This window comes from Neophocaena asiaeorientalis, unplaced genomic scaffold, assembly GCF_003031525.2.
Source record: "Neophocaena asiaeorientalis asiaeorientalis breed wild unplaced genomic scaffold, Neophocaena_asiaeorientalis_V1.1 scaffold60, whole genome shotgun sequence".
Classification (NCBI taxonomy): domain Eukaryota; kingdom Metazoa; phylum Chordata; class Mammalia; order Artiodactyla; family Phocoenidae; genus Neophocaena; species Neophocaena asiaeorientalis.
In genome coordinates, this window is record NW_020173721.1 from 420,342 (window position 1) to 438,532 (window position 18,191).

Sequence of the window (18,191 nt, forward strand, 5' to 3'; positions counted from 1 at the left end):
TGGAAAAATACTGCTGATCCTAAAATGCCCTCCTAACGAGCTGAAGATAAAGCAGATTTAAATTATTGGGGGGTAAAGTTTGCCTTTTCGGAGGTGATCTTTGACTTCTTTTTCTTTAATGCTCTGGGCATAGGATGCTCTAGGTATCTGAATTATTGAACAGCGTTTGTAAGTATTTTTCCAATTCCTTTCAAAAACTGTAAACCAATTTTCATCTCTTTTATTGTTTGCTTTCAAATGTTCATTTGATTTGGAGTCAGCTGCAGTCCCAAATCTGGGACCAGCGAAGTCAACTTCTAAGGGTGCTGCTAGAATTTACATAAGAAATCTCTTTCATTCCATTGAAAGCCTTTGGATGACTCTTTTCTCCCTGTCTCTTTTTTCTGCTCTCGGGATAGGGTTTAATTGCTTCTCCCCCAGGGAGAGGGCTTCCTAAAATAGCCCTTGGGTCCTCCCTAGGGTGCTCCTTCCTTTTGAGTCTGTTGCCGAAGTACAAACCCCGCACTTTCTTTTTTTTTTTTTTCTCTTCTTGCATTCAAGACAGCACAAGGTGTAAAAACATTTGCACAAAAGCACATCCCACAATTAAAGCTGTGTTGGTTAGGTTGCTTTCAAAGAAGTTTTTTCTTTTCTCTCTCTCTCTCTCTCTCTCTCTCTCTCTCTCTCTTTTTTTCCTCAGAAGCCTGCATCTCTCTCATGCTAGTTGAGCTTTAATAGGGTGGGGAGGAATGGAGAACTCGGATCTGTAATAGCTCTTCACTTGACTGCAGCCAGCAATAACAGCGGGAGCAGTCAGAGATAAGAGAGAGGGGAGAGAGGGAGAGTCTGTGTGTGGAAGAGAGAGAGAAGAGGAGAGGGAGACAGAGGACACGCACACACTCAAGCAGCCACTTTTTTTTTCCTCCCCTTCACTCTTTTCCCCCATCCTAGGATCCAATGATAGCTGGACAAGTCAGTAAGCCCTTGCTGTCAGTGCGGAGTGAGATGAATGCGGAGTTGGGAGGTGAGGACAAGGCTGCTACTTCAGACAGCGAGCTGAATGAGCCCCTGCTTGCGCCCGTGGGATCAAATGACAGCGAGGACACTCCCAGCAAGCTCTTCGGTAAGTCTGTCTAGGTCTTTCATTTCACTCCTACCATGATGTCCGGAAGAGCCATCCACGCCCTCACCCCCTCCTCTTTTTTTTTTTTTTCCTGTTGTTCATTCAATTTTCTTCTAAGTACCAGAGAGGACCTTGGCATCTTGGAGGGGCTGAACCACCCCAGCTGATGAAGCCAGCTGGCTGGGAGGGTGTCCTCCAAACTTTTCCCAACCAGAAACTTCCTCCTGCCCCTTTGCACTGGTCAGATATTGCTAGCGTCCCCGGGCTAGAGATCATGGGGAAAAAAAGAAGAGGAGAATCATCGTCAGGAAATCAGTTCCATTGTGAGAATTGGTTAACGTTTATTGAATAAATATCGACTCAGTTTTGGGTTGCTTCGCAGCCTTTTGTTAAGGGGAAGGAGAGTAAAGAGTTATTATCTGTAGTCAAAAGACCAGAGAGGGGAACTGAAAAATATCAATACCGGTCATTCTCTGCCAGGTAAACAAAGGTGGCTATGGGAAGGGCACAAAGACATAACATTTTGTGATCACAGTTAGAACGAACATCTCTTCTCTTAAAAGGGTGATAAGGGAAGAAAATAGGTCCTTGGCATCCCTCGCCTCGGCCGCTCTCCTTTAACAGAGGTTTATAGCCTCATCCTAATGTAGAGGCAGCCCAGAACCTTTTTAGAAATCTTCGTTTCGTAAACAAAACAAGAACAAGGAGAGTGCCACTCCAGCAAAGACATCTGTCATTCAAACAGATGACACTCTGTAAGCCAACTCAAGCAACTCTGATCTCTAATCAGAAAGGGGAGCAGGCTGTGTTGAGGCGTGTGACTGAGTGATGGATGGTGGTAGATGTCTCTGCTGGGAAAGCACTTTATGGGAGAGAGTGACATTAGGTTTTCTGAACAGTTGTTCCTGAAACACTTGCTTTTAATTATTTCCAAGCGTTTATATACTTCTGACACTAAATATATGTTATCTATACACATATATAACACATACTAACCTGTTCATACATATATATACTAACCTGATATAGGTACCTCAGAGTATATATGTATTGATCAGGCAGAGAACAGGTTAAAAGCTGTCAAGTGCCTGAACTGTAAAGAGACACAGCATCATGGCATAGACTCCTTTATTAAGAAAGTCATTAATTCAGTTAAAAACATGAGCTTAAAAAATAACTATAGAAAAATGCAGCTTAGTTGGCAGCTCTAGGCCAGCTTCAACACAGGAGTGTTCCTCTGATTTTAAATACTCACTCAGTCAAACACTAGAGGAGTATTGCAGAGAAACTTTCTGTATCAAATTTTCTGTTGGTAAAATACTGTTTTGTAGTTAAGAGTATAGGAGATGCCAGTTTCAAGAAATTTTTTCATATGACCCTTTCTTGCAAAAGCGGCAATTTCACTTCTGACATAAATTTTCCATACCTAGGCATTAAGGTTTTAGTATTTTTACTCTGAAGAAATATTTTGTTGTAGTCTGAGTTTTTATCTGTGTAAGAAGAGTTATGTCCTAAAACACTCATTTCATTTCAAGGGGTTAGTGAGAGAAGGCAGATAAAACTGTAAATTGCAGGAAGGCAGAAGCCATGCTCCAGCCTCTTTGATGTTGAATATACTAATACTAAGCACTCTGACTTTTAAAAAGTAATCAATTGTGAATTAAACATAACTGAAGATAATGGATTATGTGTTCCTAAACTTTGCTTGCATTTTTTAAAAGTAAATGCTTTTTGTAGACTTTGACTTAAAACCTCAACTTGTTGTTGTTGGTTTTCTTTTCAGATAAACCAATAGAAGGGTAATTAATTTGGCTTCTCAACATTTGTTTAGATTTTCCAATGTTGAAAATTGTCATAGATTAGTTATGTCACCTCTTACTGATTGGCATGTGTAGAGAAATAAGCTTAAAAAAAATCCAAGGTTGGGGGCGGGTCAAAGAAATTTGAATTAAAAGTTCTTTGAAAAGATATCTTAAGTGGAATCTTTACGGGGTAACCTAAGGAATCATAGTGTAGTTTAGAAATCCTAGCAGGTTTTAGAAGGTACTCATCTTTACTTTGGAATACTCACCTTCTGAGTTTGTGCGAGAGAATCCAGCAAAATCTACATCTTATATCTACTATTTCTTGTTTATTCACTTTTATTTGGTCTCTAGAGTGCTTTTTAAACACAATGTGAATATTTTCCAGTTTCCTATTAGGTTAAACGAAATCAGTAGATGAACAGTTTTGAAAACTTAAGAAAAAAAATTGGAGACAATTTGAGAAAGATAGAATAGAAAGCAGCCCAGAAGGATGCTTTTTTTTTTTTCTTTTTTACAAAGTAAGCTGTGATTTTATGGTGACATTCTCATCGATGGAAAATTAACTGAATATTTATTCTGTCCATTTCATTTTACAGTAATCTTACCATTTATTATCTCATCGGTCTCTCAGGTTTCCTTAGCTACTGGTTCTTTTATGCTCTCACCTTTTAATATTATTGGGACTCAGCATTAGGAACTCTAGTCTATGTAACTGGCTAAAACTTTCTAGTATAATTCTCAGAATTTTACTAGAAAGCAACTAGTTTACTACCAACTTTGGCAACACTTAATGGGTGGTAATTTAATGGATCATTATTTTACTTGACGTATGTTCAAGTTTTTTGTTTTCGTATATAGTTGTGATTATACTCTTCACTTGGTAATGAAGAATTATATTCTTCACGAATAACTGAGAGCGTCCAGGTTTATCTCTAAACAGTGCTTTTCTAACATACTCTCTCAAACCATCACTCTTACAGCATATTCATTGTATTTTTGAAAACTGAGCTTCTGGAGTGAAAGGAGCAGATTAAGACAAATTTTTTTTTTTATATCTTGGTCTGTTTACTTTTGTGGAGAGACATTTACCAGTGAGAGGAGACAAGAAGAGTTCCATTTTTTATTGAACACGAAATTTCAGTATAAATGGATTTCTTTGGAGTGTAGTCCCCCTTTTGTGTCTTGTTGAAATTAGCAGTCCAGAGGACGTCTGTTTCTCTCACAGTATGGCACCTTCAGCCCAAAACTACAGGAGGAAGGCTAATACGGATGCCCTCTATGGATAAACAAAGGAAATTCCATTTGTTTATAAACAAATAAAAAGGAACCATTGGGCCCTTTTATGCTTCTCCTTAAATTGCACCTCTGCACTTTACAGCATCCAAAGGGAAACACACTCTGCAGAATGTTTCAGTGTTCTCAGAGCTCAGAATAACAGAAGAGACCAGAAGCCATATGCCAGCCTAAAGAGAAAGTTCAGAAAAGGGCCCTTGTGTTTTATAAAGTAATTACATCAGAGGTAATGTTTTGCTTAACTTGAACAGCCATGGAAACTAAAGTACACTTAGGAGGGATGAATCCTCATTTCATTGAGAAATGTGTGGTTAGCTCGTTCTCTGTGATATCATTAAGTGGTACATTATTTATTCTTGTAAAGCCTGTGGAATAACTCTTCCTTTTTCAGTTCCTGACTGTATTATGCAAAGCTCTGAGCCGTAGGAAACAGTATGGAGGAGAGTAGACTTGCACGTCGGGAGGTATTATCAGAGAATCTGGTTCTGTGTCTCCCTGTGTTTCAGCTGTGTGATCAGATGAGTGATACCATGCAGGGCTGGTCATTTAATATGTGATGAGTGATGTACATATCGGAAACCACTCTCAAAACTGGCCTTTGGCAAACAGTCTCAAAGGGATGAGGTTGCTGTGTTTCTCCAGTGACATTTATAGCACTCGTGTCAATGTGGTACTTCAGTTTTAGTTATGCCCATCAAGAATTCAGTGTTCCACATTCAGTCAAGTTGGATGCTAAAATTCAAATGGTAGCATCAACAGCTTGGTGAGGAAAATGGCCCCAGAAAGGATAAAAATAATATATATCCCTAGAAAACATATCTGTACTAAAGTTTTCCCATGCAGTCTCAGCAGAAGAAGTGAGATCGTATAAAACATGCAGTAAATATTTTCTCTCGTATATATTTGAAATTCCAAAGCTGATTTATTAACAGTCCTCCTCCTGGGAATCTTTTTATTGTTTCAAGTTGAACCTCATGATTGCTTTGCTTCAAGTCCCAACCACCTTGGGTGGCTGGGTTCGTTTCTTAGTGGTACCACACTGCACGGGAACTGGGCACACAGCTCTAAAGCCTTGAGCTGAAACATAAACAAACAAACAAAAAAACCATTTATAAACCTTGTGCCTGAAATAAAAATTGGTGGTTGGTTTTCTCTTATGATATTGTGTTTCTCTGGGTTAAAAGAAATTGCATGCAATGATACCTGTAAGGGTGGGTATTTTCAACATCATTTATCTGTGAACTATTGCAAAAGGGTTGAAAGTTGGGTCAGTGATTCTTAGCTAGAAAATGCAGTATCTGTAGGGTTTTTCTTTTCCTTCCCTTTCCGTTATCTTTCTCATAGAAACATGCATTAGAAGATTTTTTTTTTTTTAATTGCCATCCAGTTTGACTTGATTAGAATTTATGGCAGTGGAGTCGTTTCCAATGGCAAAAGGATAAAGAACTAAATTGTCTGTCACCCCTTGAGGCAGTGGTCTCTGCAGGTCAGCGTGGAGGTCGTTGGTTGGGCGTTATAAGGACTGCACTTAGTGGTGAACCTGCCTCTTGCCTGTGCATAAGTGGAGGCCGTCATTATAGCATCACTCACTCTCTTTATTACTTTATTTAAACATCTTTCAATGCCTTGATATTTGTAATATTCTGATAAAATATGCTGGGGCCAAGTAATCAGTAATGGGGCTTAAGCCCAAGAGGGTTTTAGCTGGGAGTTGATGAGGAAAATTCCCTAGAGAAATAGATTTACTGAAAATATGAACCATGTTTCTGGATCTTTTAAAGTTTCAATATTATAGCCATTGAAAATGCATACTATATTTTTCACTGAAGAGAGTGTGTTTTGTTAGAGAAACATTAAAACAGCATCTTTTAAAATCAACTAACTAATCCGAGTAATAGATTTGAGGCTAAACAAGTTATTTAAAAAAAAAAAAAAAAGAAACCAGTAGAAACCTGTATTTGTGTAAGTAAATGAGATGCATGATAAGGTATTTGCCAAAAATCAATTATGGTTTCATACAAGCCCTTGTGGTGCTTCAAACAAGCCCTTGTGGTGCTATTCTCTGACTACTGAGGGGGAAATGCACATTTAGAGACATTTCTTAACATTTAAGAAAATCTGCACCAAGGTATTTCTTTAAAAAGTCCAGTGTGTGTGTTTAGACAAACTTGGTTTAGTGTTCTCCACTCCCAGAAAACATTGAGATACTGCACTGATAAATAAATCCACTTTAAATAGCATTAATGTGTAATCTTGGAAATAAAAATAAATTCTTATCAAATGGCAGTGATGTTCAAACTTCACACCATGTTCGTTACATTGAGCTGTGTTCATTTCTACGGGGCACTTTGATGGAGGGAAGTGCACAATACATGACGTAAGATTCAGTGGGGACTTTCTCACTGCCTTCTTTTTCCATCTCTTTGCCATGCCTGGGGTACTCAGGTTAGACCTCTGTATAGAGAAGAAAGTTCTATATTGCAGTGTCTGAGGATGCTACTACCTGGTAACACATCAGTGAATCAAAATGCTGATACAGATTTACACTTTTTCTTTGATTTTGATTGCGAGGATGCTTATATTTTGTTGTCCTTGTTGTTAAGTGGTGCTGTAAAAAATCTGAAAGAAGACAAAGTATTAGAAATGACACTACTCTGTACCATCATCCCTTAAAATGATCCCATTGTAGTCTTTTTATCGTCTGGGATGTTTTAACTTAAAGGTTACGTGGCATCATAGTGTTTTTGTAGTTCGTCCAGCTCAGTTTATGTCATAATTAATAAATAGAGGTGCATTTCGGATTCAAGCTCCCAAGGCTCAGCCCTTAAGTAGATTGCTTTCTTTCCCAATTACCTGATTTAATGATAGAGTGAGCATTATTCTTTTTCAAGAATTGACCAAATAAATATTTTCCCCCACTTCAAAAATGAGATGTTAAGTGACTGTTGGCAGTGGACTTTGCTGGTTATTAGACAGTAAACAGATAATTTGTGAGAGAGCAGTTATTTTCTTTGATTGGCGACCTTGCTGGTTTATGTTTGGGGATTAATAATACATCAGACATTCACACATTAAAAAGAAAGTAGATGTGAAGGAGGAGGGGTAGAGGATGCAGTTCTGCCATGGGGCCGCTCCAGATTATCCGAGCCTTCCCTGGGAACGGGGACGGTCAGAGGCGCTGGCACACTTGCCCAAATATGCACCTGGCTCCACTTCACATGCTTCTTGATTTTCTTATGCTAAAGAAAAAGATAGCAAAGTGTTTATACGAAACTGGCACCCTGTCAGGGGGCAATCTGTGTAAAGTTTCCTGCTGTCAGGTTAATAAATTTTTAAAAAATATCCAAAGGCAGAGGTAGCTAGAGAAAGCTCATAGTAACAGTTGCCATTCTCCAGCAGATGGATGGATGGGTTTTCTCTTTAACAGCCAACGTGGCTCTGGAATTTTCTCATTTGTTGTCTTCCTAGGTTCTATACTTCACTGGTGTTTTTGTTCAGCTTTCCTTTTATTAAAGCCATTTCAGTCTTACTTTTTAAATGTTTTCCCTTTTAAATTTACAATATCTTTTCTTTGAAAAGGAAATAGGTGAGCATACTTTGTTTCGAGATGGTATTTTACAGTTGCACATATACCTTATGCTGTGAATCTGAATGAGGTTCTAAATCTGTCAACACTGGGCTTTTCTTTGGGAATAGCTTCACGTAATGTTTATATTAAAATTCATTCATAAAGGAGTATTTGGGCTTTGGCAATATGGGGGCTTCTGATGAGGTGTGTTTATTAAGCCTGTTGACCTGACTCAATATTTTAAATGTAAACTCCCACCTTCTGCTTCTCAAAGTCAGAAGAAAATGTATCTAAAAAAATGATACAAGTGAATTTATTTACAAAAGAGAAATAGACTCACAGACAAGATAAACAGCAAGGACCTACTGTAGAGCACAGGGAACTATACTCAATATCTTGGAATAACCTATAATGGAAAATAATCTGAAAAATTATATATGTACATATATATGTAACTGAATCACTTTGCTATACACTTGAAACAAACACAACATTGTAAATTAACTATACTCCAATAAAAAAAAATAACTGATATAAAAAAAAGATAGTCCACCTGAAAAATAGTCAGATTTCATACAAATATGAAACAAGGGCACACTAGTTTGGTGACATCTCACTCTATGTTGTGGCAATATTGTGAGCTATGAAACATGGACTGTCTTTAATGCGAACACAGGGGTCAGGAAAAAATAACACTGAACTGCTTTTGGTTGAAGAAAGTTTGTCATTCTCAGAGAAATGGAAATTAACTTTTTGGGTAAGTGTTCAGAAATCATTTTGAAAAACTACCTAGTCAAGGCACATAGCTGCTAACTAGCTGCTAACATCCCTTTATAATTGTTAACTGATACTTAAAAAAAAATCCTAGATGTTAGATGAATGTCTGTACTTCATCTGAGGATTTAAAAGAAAATCCATGCTCCAACTTCTCTTAGTCAAAGAGCTTTTAAGGTCCTAGAGTGGCAAGAACATACTGTTTTTTATTTTCATTAAAAACTGAACTACCTGGAACAACATAACTAATACAGTCTGAGTCCCTTTTATTAGAGGACTGCACTGCCATCAAACCTATTTGAAAATATGAGAAAAATGATCAGATTACAATTAGAGAAACTAAGTAACATCATTACATAACTAAATACATTACTAAATTCTTAAGAGGTTTGTTGTGCTGAAGACCATTTGAAAATGGGATTCTGTAATGAAACCTGCATTCCTTAAGATGGTGAATAATTAAAATAAAACCTGTTAATTTAGCCTGAGAATGAGGTAGAATATTAAGATATTTTTAGGACACTTATCATGTACCAATGATACCCGACATGAAACAATTCAACAATTTAATGAATGTTATTTGTCCTGCTAGACATTGTTTGGTATTTGTAGTTTTCTGAGCATTTCTTCTTTTGCTGTGAAATAATCGTATTTTCCAGATTGGTGTACTTTCCAAATATCTTGTGTTATTTTCATTTCATCCTATTAATGAGAAAAAAAAACCAATTGTGATAAAAGTTTGTGAAAGCCAAGAAACCCATATTTAAAGATTAGTATTAATATAGTGTTTTAAAATAACAATGCACATTTTCCATTTTCTTATCACTTCCATACTTTATTTTTGTTTTCCTTTATTTTCTTTCTTAGGCACTGTGAATGCACAGTGAATAAATGTAGCACTACCCACGTAAAACATGTGTGTCTACTGTGTGTTCATATTTTCTCCTGTGTTCATGTGACACTTCAAATTGTCTTGCTAAATTTGTTGTATGAATATTTTCTCTATCATAAAATTAAAGAATTCTAATTTATAATAATAAGCTCTTAGTTCACTCTATCCATACATCACTTAAATATACTTCTCCTGTACCTATGTATATTTTAAAAAATAGTTTCCAGATAAACTTAATAAAATTAATAGCTTGTCAATAAAGGACAACTAGTTATATTATAGTATTGCTTCAGGCACAGTTGGGCTTAATCCAAATTCCAGTATCTTCTTTGAATCTGCTATTCACTGAGCAGAGGAGACAACAGGATCTCTCAGAAATTGTACAGTTTAATTCAGTAAAGAGATTTGGGGTTTTCTGCACAGTTTGATTTATATGGAATAGATATACATTTTTAAAACATACAAAACTTGCCCATGCTAAAGAAGATGCTAAATTTTAGGAACTTAAATATTTGTCTACTTGTGGGATATGCATACATTACAATATAAACATTTCTTTTTCTTTTTTTAAGTAGAAGGCATTGGTGCAAGAGTTAGTAAGCGTAATTTTGGTTACACATTCCTGTAAGAATTCCATGTGCCTAAATATACATTTACATATACACATATCAAGATAGGCTGGATCGTTGATATGATTTAAAAAAATCATTTTTGAAACATTTGCTGTTAAAATAGTGTGGTGTAATTAATCTCCTTTTGCAGTTCTTGATGGCCATATATGTGGTGATTTGTCTTTTACTATCAATATGGCAGGATTTATTTAGATAAATTAATGGTTTGGGGTTATTGCACATCGCTGTTAAGGTAGAAGAGCTAAAGGATGAATTTGATTTAAAAATGCAAACATTTGAAGCTACTTAAAAAGCATGAAAAATTATTATTGCAGAGTGAATTTTTGCCAAAACCAACTGAAGGTAGAAGAAAATTAAAAAATCGAATAGAAAAACACATTTTCCTGTATTAAAAAATGTATAGACGCAGAAGTGGTCTACGGGGTGAAATGCCCTTTTACAAACCTGCATTTTTTCCCTTAGTATATCTAATTTCTTTTAGCAAAATAGAAATATGTCCAAAAGGAAATATCCAGTTTTCAAAATGAGAAGCCTGAAAGGAATATCAAATAAAGCTAACATTTTAACGGCTCCATTTAATTATATTTATATACTGCACTGTTATGTACGCATGGGTAAATATTCAGAATAGGGATCATCTTGATTATGTGGGAAAACTTTCACACACTTTTGGGAAGAAACGTACATCATTGTTTTGGGTGTAGATTGGCTCATCTTATTCTGACTTCTAAAATTAAGGCAAGTTTTATTCTTAAGAGATACCTAAGGAATTGTTCAAATTTTCAGGTATACTGGTCTGTTTCTTTGCTTTAGTTTGGGATCTTTACTTCTCCCATTATATTCCACGCTCATACTAATTCCGTAACAATCCAATAGGAATCTGCTGGCAATCAGAAAAGTGTTAAAACTAAGCATCGCTTTAAAAGGGATTGATGTCTACAGCTGCCTGCTTAAAAAAACAAAAAACAAAAACTGGTCAGATTGGAGATTGCTGATGGCATTGAGATGGTTGTACTAGCCTAGGATGGTAGCTACCCATCTTGGCATTTGTAGTGTATCAATATGTTTTTATAATGATGCAATAATCTGAACCCTGTAACAGTTTATGGTCCTTCTGAGAATTCTTATGGATTCTTAGAGTGACAGAGGTCTGAGAAAAGATCTTGAAAGCTTTCACAAAATCTGGCTCGGTGACAGAAAGCTAGCATGAGTGTGATTTAGCTGCTAAGGAATCCTATTGACTGGGAACATCATTAAACTTTTAAGTTAAAACTAAACCCACAAGACAAATGGTAGATATGAAGGGTGAAGGGTACCCAGAAGGATGGCAGAAATTAAAAAGTACTGAAGGGTCTGAGATAAAAGGCAAAATTCAGCAAGCTCAATGCTGATCTGCATATCCTACTTAGAAAAAGGATTTTTGTTTGTATACTGTTCTGAGTAGTGCCATGTGCCCTGGAAATTGGCATGAGTGCATTCTGGAATCTATCAGACTTCGTGGTTGCTTTTTTAATTTTCCCTGGCTATTTTTAGTCCATGATAAATAAGGAACTTGAAGTTTGAATCTAGGACCCGTGAGATATAAAACCAGAAGCAGCAGGAAATAACCATGACGAGTAACTTCACATCAGTGTATGCCCACAGACACCAATCTACTTAACATTGGTAATACCGCTAATTTCTCTGGGCTTTTTAAAATACACTTCCACAGGAGCTCTCAAAACCCATAAAAGTGTGGCATGTAAAGTAAATTGTTTGTCACTTGCCGACGACCTGCCATATTTATTGTCAGGAGAAATGGACATTCGTTGGGAGAGCAGTTGTTAAAGGCCAAACAATTTTTAAAGATAGCAAAGATACGTGAGGGTTTTCCTTTTTCTAACAATGAGCCACCCCTTCAGACATCAAAAGACAAGATAATAAGACACTTCAAGCACAATTCAAGATTATATTCAACATCTAAAGGCTCATCTCTTGTCAGTTTGCATTTACTCTCTCAGGGATGTGATGCTTCTATCATCTTTCTGTCAAGAGGAGTCTGGCAGAAGAGGCGAGAGCTCTTATTTCACACACTTAGGGTTTTTTATCAAATAGCCCACACTCGTTCTGATTCAGCCAAAATGGGGGGATAATTTGAAGAAGGTCATGCACAAGCACAAAAACCTCATATTGATTTGTGAGATTAGAAGGCATTAAAATTGCACGTTTCTGTTAGTTGTCGAGATGTTTTGTCAGTTTATTTGGTAATACACTTTTGCAGCCTGGAAAAAATAGATGACTTAAAATTTTCAAATAGATGGCTGAAAGCTAAAATTGTTTCCTTTAATGTGACCATATTTGAACATTTAACAAGTGAACGTAAAAATCATTTAATGCTTTTAGTTTAACAATATTTGAAATTAGCTTATATAATGAAATACTTCATGTAATGTAAAAGCAAAATAGCACAATTGTACCTATCAGAGGAAAGAAATATATGTATGAAATCAGTTTTTAAACACTTTAAAAATTCATTTCGTGTATTTAATATATAGGTAAAAGGTGATGACATTTTCAATATAAATGTAATTATGAGGTTATTTTACAACGGTTATCAAATTTTTAACATTTTGTACCCTGAAATTACAGTGCCATTATATTTGTCATTTTATGCCATTCTTACTATATGTGCCCTTTTCCAGAGAGGGTGCTAAAGAATAAATAAAGGAGTTTTAAAGTTATTATTATTATTCCCTGTCAAAATTCATCACATTTCCTCCTTAGCTCTCTGACAGTCACAAAGCCATACAAAGAAACATTCTAGTTTTATTTTTTCCTGGTGAGTGGGACAGGAGCAGGTCTATAGGAGTTAGAAGAACCAGCTTTTCCTCTCAAAATATAACAACTGATGAAAATAAAACCATGATATCCTGGGATCATTTCTATATTGGATCTTTGAAATTACTTTTCCTAGGAATATTCATCAACTCTATGTGTCTCCATTTCTTACGTTTCTCTTCTTTGCAGTAAGTGTTTTGAAACCGACTTTCTTACTTTGTGCTACTTTCACATATCAAAACAAAGGAGGTGTACCTATATACCATGTAATTACGGCATGGTGTAATAGAAATGAAATGCATAACTTGTCCTATTTCTTACATAGGTCTTTTCTATATTATACAGTTTATGCATTTTACATTCAACTAAGTGAATTTATCCTCTCAACAAATATTTGTGAGTATCTGTTTTGTGGCAGGAGCTGTCCTCTGAGGACTCAGTGGAGAATAATACATCAGACAGGATCAATCACCTAGTCTAGCTCACCACTCCATGGGATGCTGAGGTTGGAAAAATGAACAAGACAGGGTTGCCCCACCCTCAAATAGCCCACAACCAACACTATACATTGACATTTCTCTTTACTTCCTCATGTCCTGGGACTCTTCAGGAAATCTTAATCTTCAATGTCATGCATTTCAGAAGTTGTTTGTTGGTCATAGCTAAACATTTAGAAAAACTATGATCTCCAAAAAGTGAGGAAGAAGAGAGGATTATGAAGTGATTTACGACAGATGACGTTCATAAGGTTTTCATTAGTTTGGTGCTCATGATGTAAAACACAAATGCAATTCTTTAGCAATTGTCTCTTAGTCATGTGCAAAGGGAACATGAAATGGATTTATCTTTTTCTCTCCTGCCTTTATTCTCCTTCCAAGATTCTTGTTTGTTTATCATACAATAAAATTTAGTAGGGCAAGCTCTGGAGTAGGCTGGTTGGATTTGAGCCTGTGTCTGCTACCTGTCAGCTGGCTGGGCAAGATACATGTTTAAGCCTCAGCTTCCCTGCCTCTAAGTGAGTTACTGATGGTACTTACTTCATAGAAGAGTCTTGAGGTTGAAATGAGGTGTAGAGCCTCACGTGTAGAGCCCTATTGAGTGCCTGGAATGTAACCAACACGTAACAAATACCAGCCTTACTTCACTTTATTAAGAGTTGAAAATGAACTTGCCATTTTTAGAAAGAATTTGATTAATTTTTAACAACAGATATCAGAAAACCAACAACCAAAATTCTGAGGTATTTGGAATTAGCCATGCTTCTTCCTAAGGAAGCATCAGCATTCAGGGTTCTCTTGGCCAAAGAAAAATTCTGTGCATCTTTCCTCCTGATGACAACACCCCTTCCTTCTTCAGAAATATTAGTCACTGCCTATTCCCAAGTCCATTCAGGGCAGGATTCAGACTTATAAATAGATGACAAGCAGGTTCTAGACAGGGCAGAACTTCACGATCTTTGTCTTGGAGAGCCTGCGGGCAAAGTGGTGAGCAAGGATACAGTTCTGTATCTTGCTCTTTTCTAAATTTGAAACGTTGGAGTGTGCAAGTCTTTCAAATCATAGAGATTTTAAAAATAATTTGGCCATGGGAAGTGATATGAAACCATATGTCTGTGGGCGACAGCAAATGCGTCTCTAACTTGTGGTTCAGTCGGATACCTTGGTGGCGGGCTGCCTTTGGGTGGTGTCCCTCCGAGGTGGACAGCTGTCTCTCTGATGGAATTTGCTAGCTCTCCGACCAAGCACTTACTCCTTTCCACCTTGACCACATTGTTGCCAAAATGAGGAATGTAGCATTGGCCTCCAATTAAGTGCTCAGAGACCTTTCAGAGGATGATTCTGTGACCTCATCAAGGTGAGCTACACAGAATTTCAGAGAGAGAGAAACGTCCCATTGAAATCACATGAAGCTAGGGGAAGAAGCATACGGCAGAAGGATTGTAACCAGGGTTTGAATCACTGCTCTTGACCTACACACAGGGGTATGACTTCTTGTGCCTCTATTTCCTCTTCTGTAACATGAGAGTTAGAGTAACAATCCAATAGGGTGTTAAAGGTTATAGAAAGGAAAGCAAGTAAGGTGCCTACACATGGGGGTGTTTAATAAATGTGATACCAAATGTATCTTTCTGATACACTAAGAAGTGACCCTGTAGAGAATGTGGATCAGATATTAATGATCAGATGAGGCAGGGGTTTTGAATGATCAGATCTGCTTCCCTAATCTTTCTCCATAAAAGCCAGAACTCAACCTGGAAGTGGAGAGAATAACCTCTGCTCCAGAAATAAAGTGGATTCAATTAGGCTGTGTGTCTTCTCTGCCCTTGCGAGGAGCTCTTTTCTGCCTCAAAAGTAAAGCACTTCTCTCCAAGCGTTAGTTATATGTTATTAGTTATGTGTTGGTGAGGTATTGGAACTTGGCTGCAAGTAGAAGTCCATGGTATCTTCATACCTTTGGGGATTTTTATAGCCAATGTTTAATTAGGATTTTCTAATCTTCAAGAATGAGCCCTTCATATTTTTCTAAAAAAGGAATAAACCAAAAATAAGTCTACAATCTCAAAAATCTTTCGGTGTAATACCTCTAAGAATTGAACATGCTGTGAATATTTGAGTAGACTAAATTGACATTTGATGTCATATTTGTGGGGAAATGTGTTATTACCTTTATTAAGGATATTTAGAGAATTTTGATTGAGATTACTGAAACCTACTTCCTTTTATAGATGCCACAGTAGTCAGGATCACCAGTGGAGCGCCTCTCTGTGTTTGTTGCTGTTGTTACTGTGGTAACCCCACATATTTTTAATTATATATTTTTTCATGCCTTATGCATATTTATCAGAAATTATTGGCACTTCTAAAACCACGTCGTTAACATGTGTCAATTGATGTCGATAAATATACCATGATACTGAAAAATATAAAATCATGCTTTCAGATTGAATTAACGTACGTTTGTGTTCATATTAAGTAGAAGAGACAAACTCTCCTTGAAGCCAGTGGCAGTGATCATCCCCTTCATATATAATGTGTCTATTCGACGGTTTTGACTTTCTTCTCTGAGTGTATACGATATTCTGCCCCTTGCCTGTACCAGCTTTTATTACCGTGGCCTCTGTGGATTTCTTACTGGGTAAACAAACAGATCTGTTTCCACTTGGTTGTGCCACTGGGTAATGGCAGCATGGAAAGGATACTGTTGGCAAAACTAATACAAGATTTGGCTCTATTGCGGGGTTTATATTGTACAGAGGGAAGAAAACCCACCTCTTCATGCCGTGCCAGGACTTGGGTACAGATTTGTTTATTGAGCATCTCATCCAGCGCTTATGTGCATCTCCCAGGCCATTCCCTTCTGGCCACCGCCCAGAAGATTCTTTCATCAAGCACTTCCCTCTACAGCTGAATCTTCCAACTTTTCATCCTTTAATAAAAAGTTGCATTCTTAATCTGTCCTAACTAAAAGTCAGTGCTTAGGAGAAGAATTGCTTCTTCTATGTAAGACTTGGTTTTTTTTAATACTGATTTCCCTGCCTTTATGTTCCATGGTGGTTCAGAAATCTTCCATTCCTCAAAATCCTCAAGACTTGAACAGTCTTACACACGCCTAGGAATTTGTAGTTTACCTTCTTGTTTAAATATTGAAATAGACTTGCTTACTATTAGGCTTTCTTTAAGGTGATCTGCCCCAAGAAAATGGCTATGCTTTTATGCTACCCTCTGAAAGGACATCTTGCTTCTTGGTCTTCTTATCCTTCAGAGGTGCATTTTTTCCTATCAGTTATGAGCCTTTTAGAGAAAAATCTATGGACTCTATATAGCAGCACATGTTAACTAATATCACTTCATTTCATTTAGGTTAAAGAGGCCAGGTGCAAATAACCATTTACTATCTTGATGTGTTCTCCAAGTTGCTTATAATGAACTCATTGAGGGGTTAATTTATACAAAAACATTTATTGTGTCCCACCCTTTTTTGTGGTCAAAAATATTTGGGCCAAACTTCCTGCTTTCCCACATTACAATGAATCTTGCCTTCTCTTGCTTTCTGACTATTCTCTCATTTCTTAACCCCTTTTGCATCCATTTCCAGTGTTCGCCTAGTATTATAATGACTTGTGCATTTGTCTGCCTCCCGTGTTGGGTAGTAAGCCCCCAGAGGGCAGGTAATAGATCTTGCATATATTAAGTGCCAGATAAATGTTTTTTGAATCAAACTGCTTCTGAGTTGGATGTTTCTGGACATCATCCACTCTTGGTAAATACTTACTTGAATAGTAAGGGGAAATAGACTCTACCCACAGGAGTCTACTGTTCAGCTAAAGTAAGAATGTTTGTGTGTGTATGTGTGTATTAACAAAAATGAATAGCAAGACAAAGGTAAAAAGTGTTCACGTATTCAACAAATATTTATTGAGCACCTTTGTGCTAAGTGTTGTACTAGGTGCTGAGAAAACAGTGATGAATTAGACAGAATTGAATTTTTTTTTTCATGGAGTTTACAGATGATAGGAAACTCAGATATTAAACAATGATGGCCCGGAAATTTAGTAATTTACCGTTGTGAGAAATGCTCTGCAAAAGTATTGTATGCTATAGGAATGAATAATAAGGGGATGTGACTTAGTTTGAAGGTTCAGGTGTGATGGTGGACATTGAGTGGACAATATTTGGATGTTACTTTGGCAAATTACACCTCTCCAATTGGATACAGTCTTGGTGGAACTATCAAACAAGACGTTCCACCTTCTCCTGGAGAAAGGAATTGTATGTGCCCCAAAGTAGACAGTCAGGTGCTCTCTCCTGGGAATATCACTCTTGAACTGAGTGACCCCAGGACTGAAAAACAGCTAGAGCACGTCTAGATGGTGGTGACCCCAGAGACTGTCCCTAGTTTTTAACACCTTGATTCCTGGAAGAGTCTTTGTTATCATCTTTTCAGAGATCTAGATCAATAGCTTTTTCCTTTGACCCTGTGAGCTACACCCCCGAGCCACGACAAGGGCTTTTCTCTCCCTTTCTCTATTTTGCGTAAGTAAGGACCTAGAGATTATCATACTAAGCGAAGTAAGTCAGGCAGAGAAAGACAGATATCATAATGATACCACTTATATGTGGACTCTAAAAAAATGGTACAAATGAACTTATCTGCAGAACAGAAATAGACTCACAGACATAGAAAACAAATTTATGGTTACCAAAGAGGAAAGAGGGGGAGGGAGAAATTAGGAGTTCGGGATTAAAATATACACATTACTATATATGGAGTAGATAACAACAAGGGCCTACTGTATAGCACAGGGATC

At 37.0% G+C, this 18,191-nt stretch overlaps 1 protein-coding gene across 2 annotated transcripts in view; it reads left to right on the forward strand.

Annotated features, from left to right (window-relative positions):
• The first annotated feature begins 936 nt into the window (after positions 1–936).
• POU6F2 (POU class 6 homeobox 2) overlaps positions 937–18,191 on the forward strand; it is a 356,161-nt gene continuing 338,906 nt past the window's right edge. For both annotated transcript variants that reach the window (XM_024750655.1, XM_024750656.1), the window contains exon 1: positions 937–1,102. In XM_024750655.1, the coding sequence (XP_024606423.1) occupies positions 937–1,102 (166 nt within the window). The remainder of the gene's footprint in view (positions 1,103–18,191) is intronic.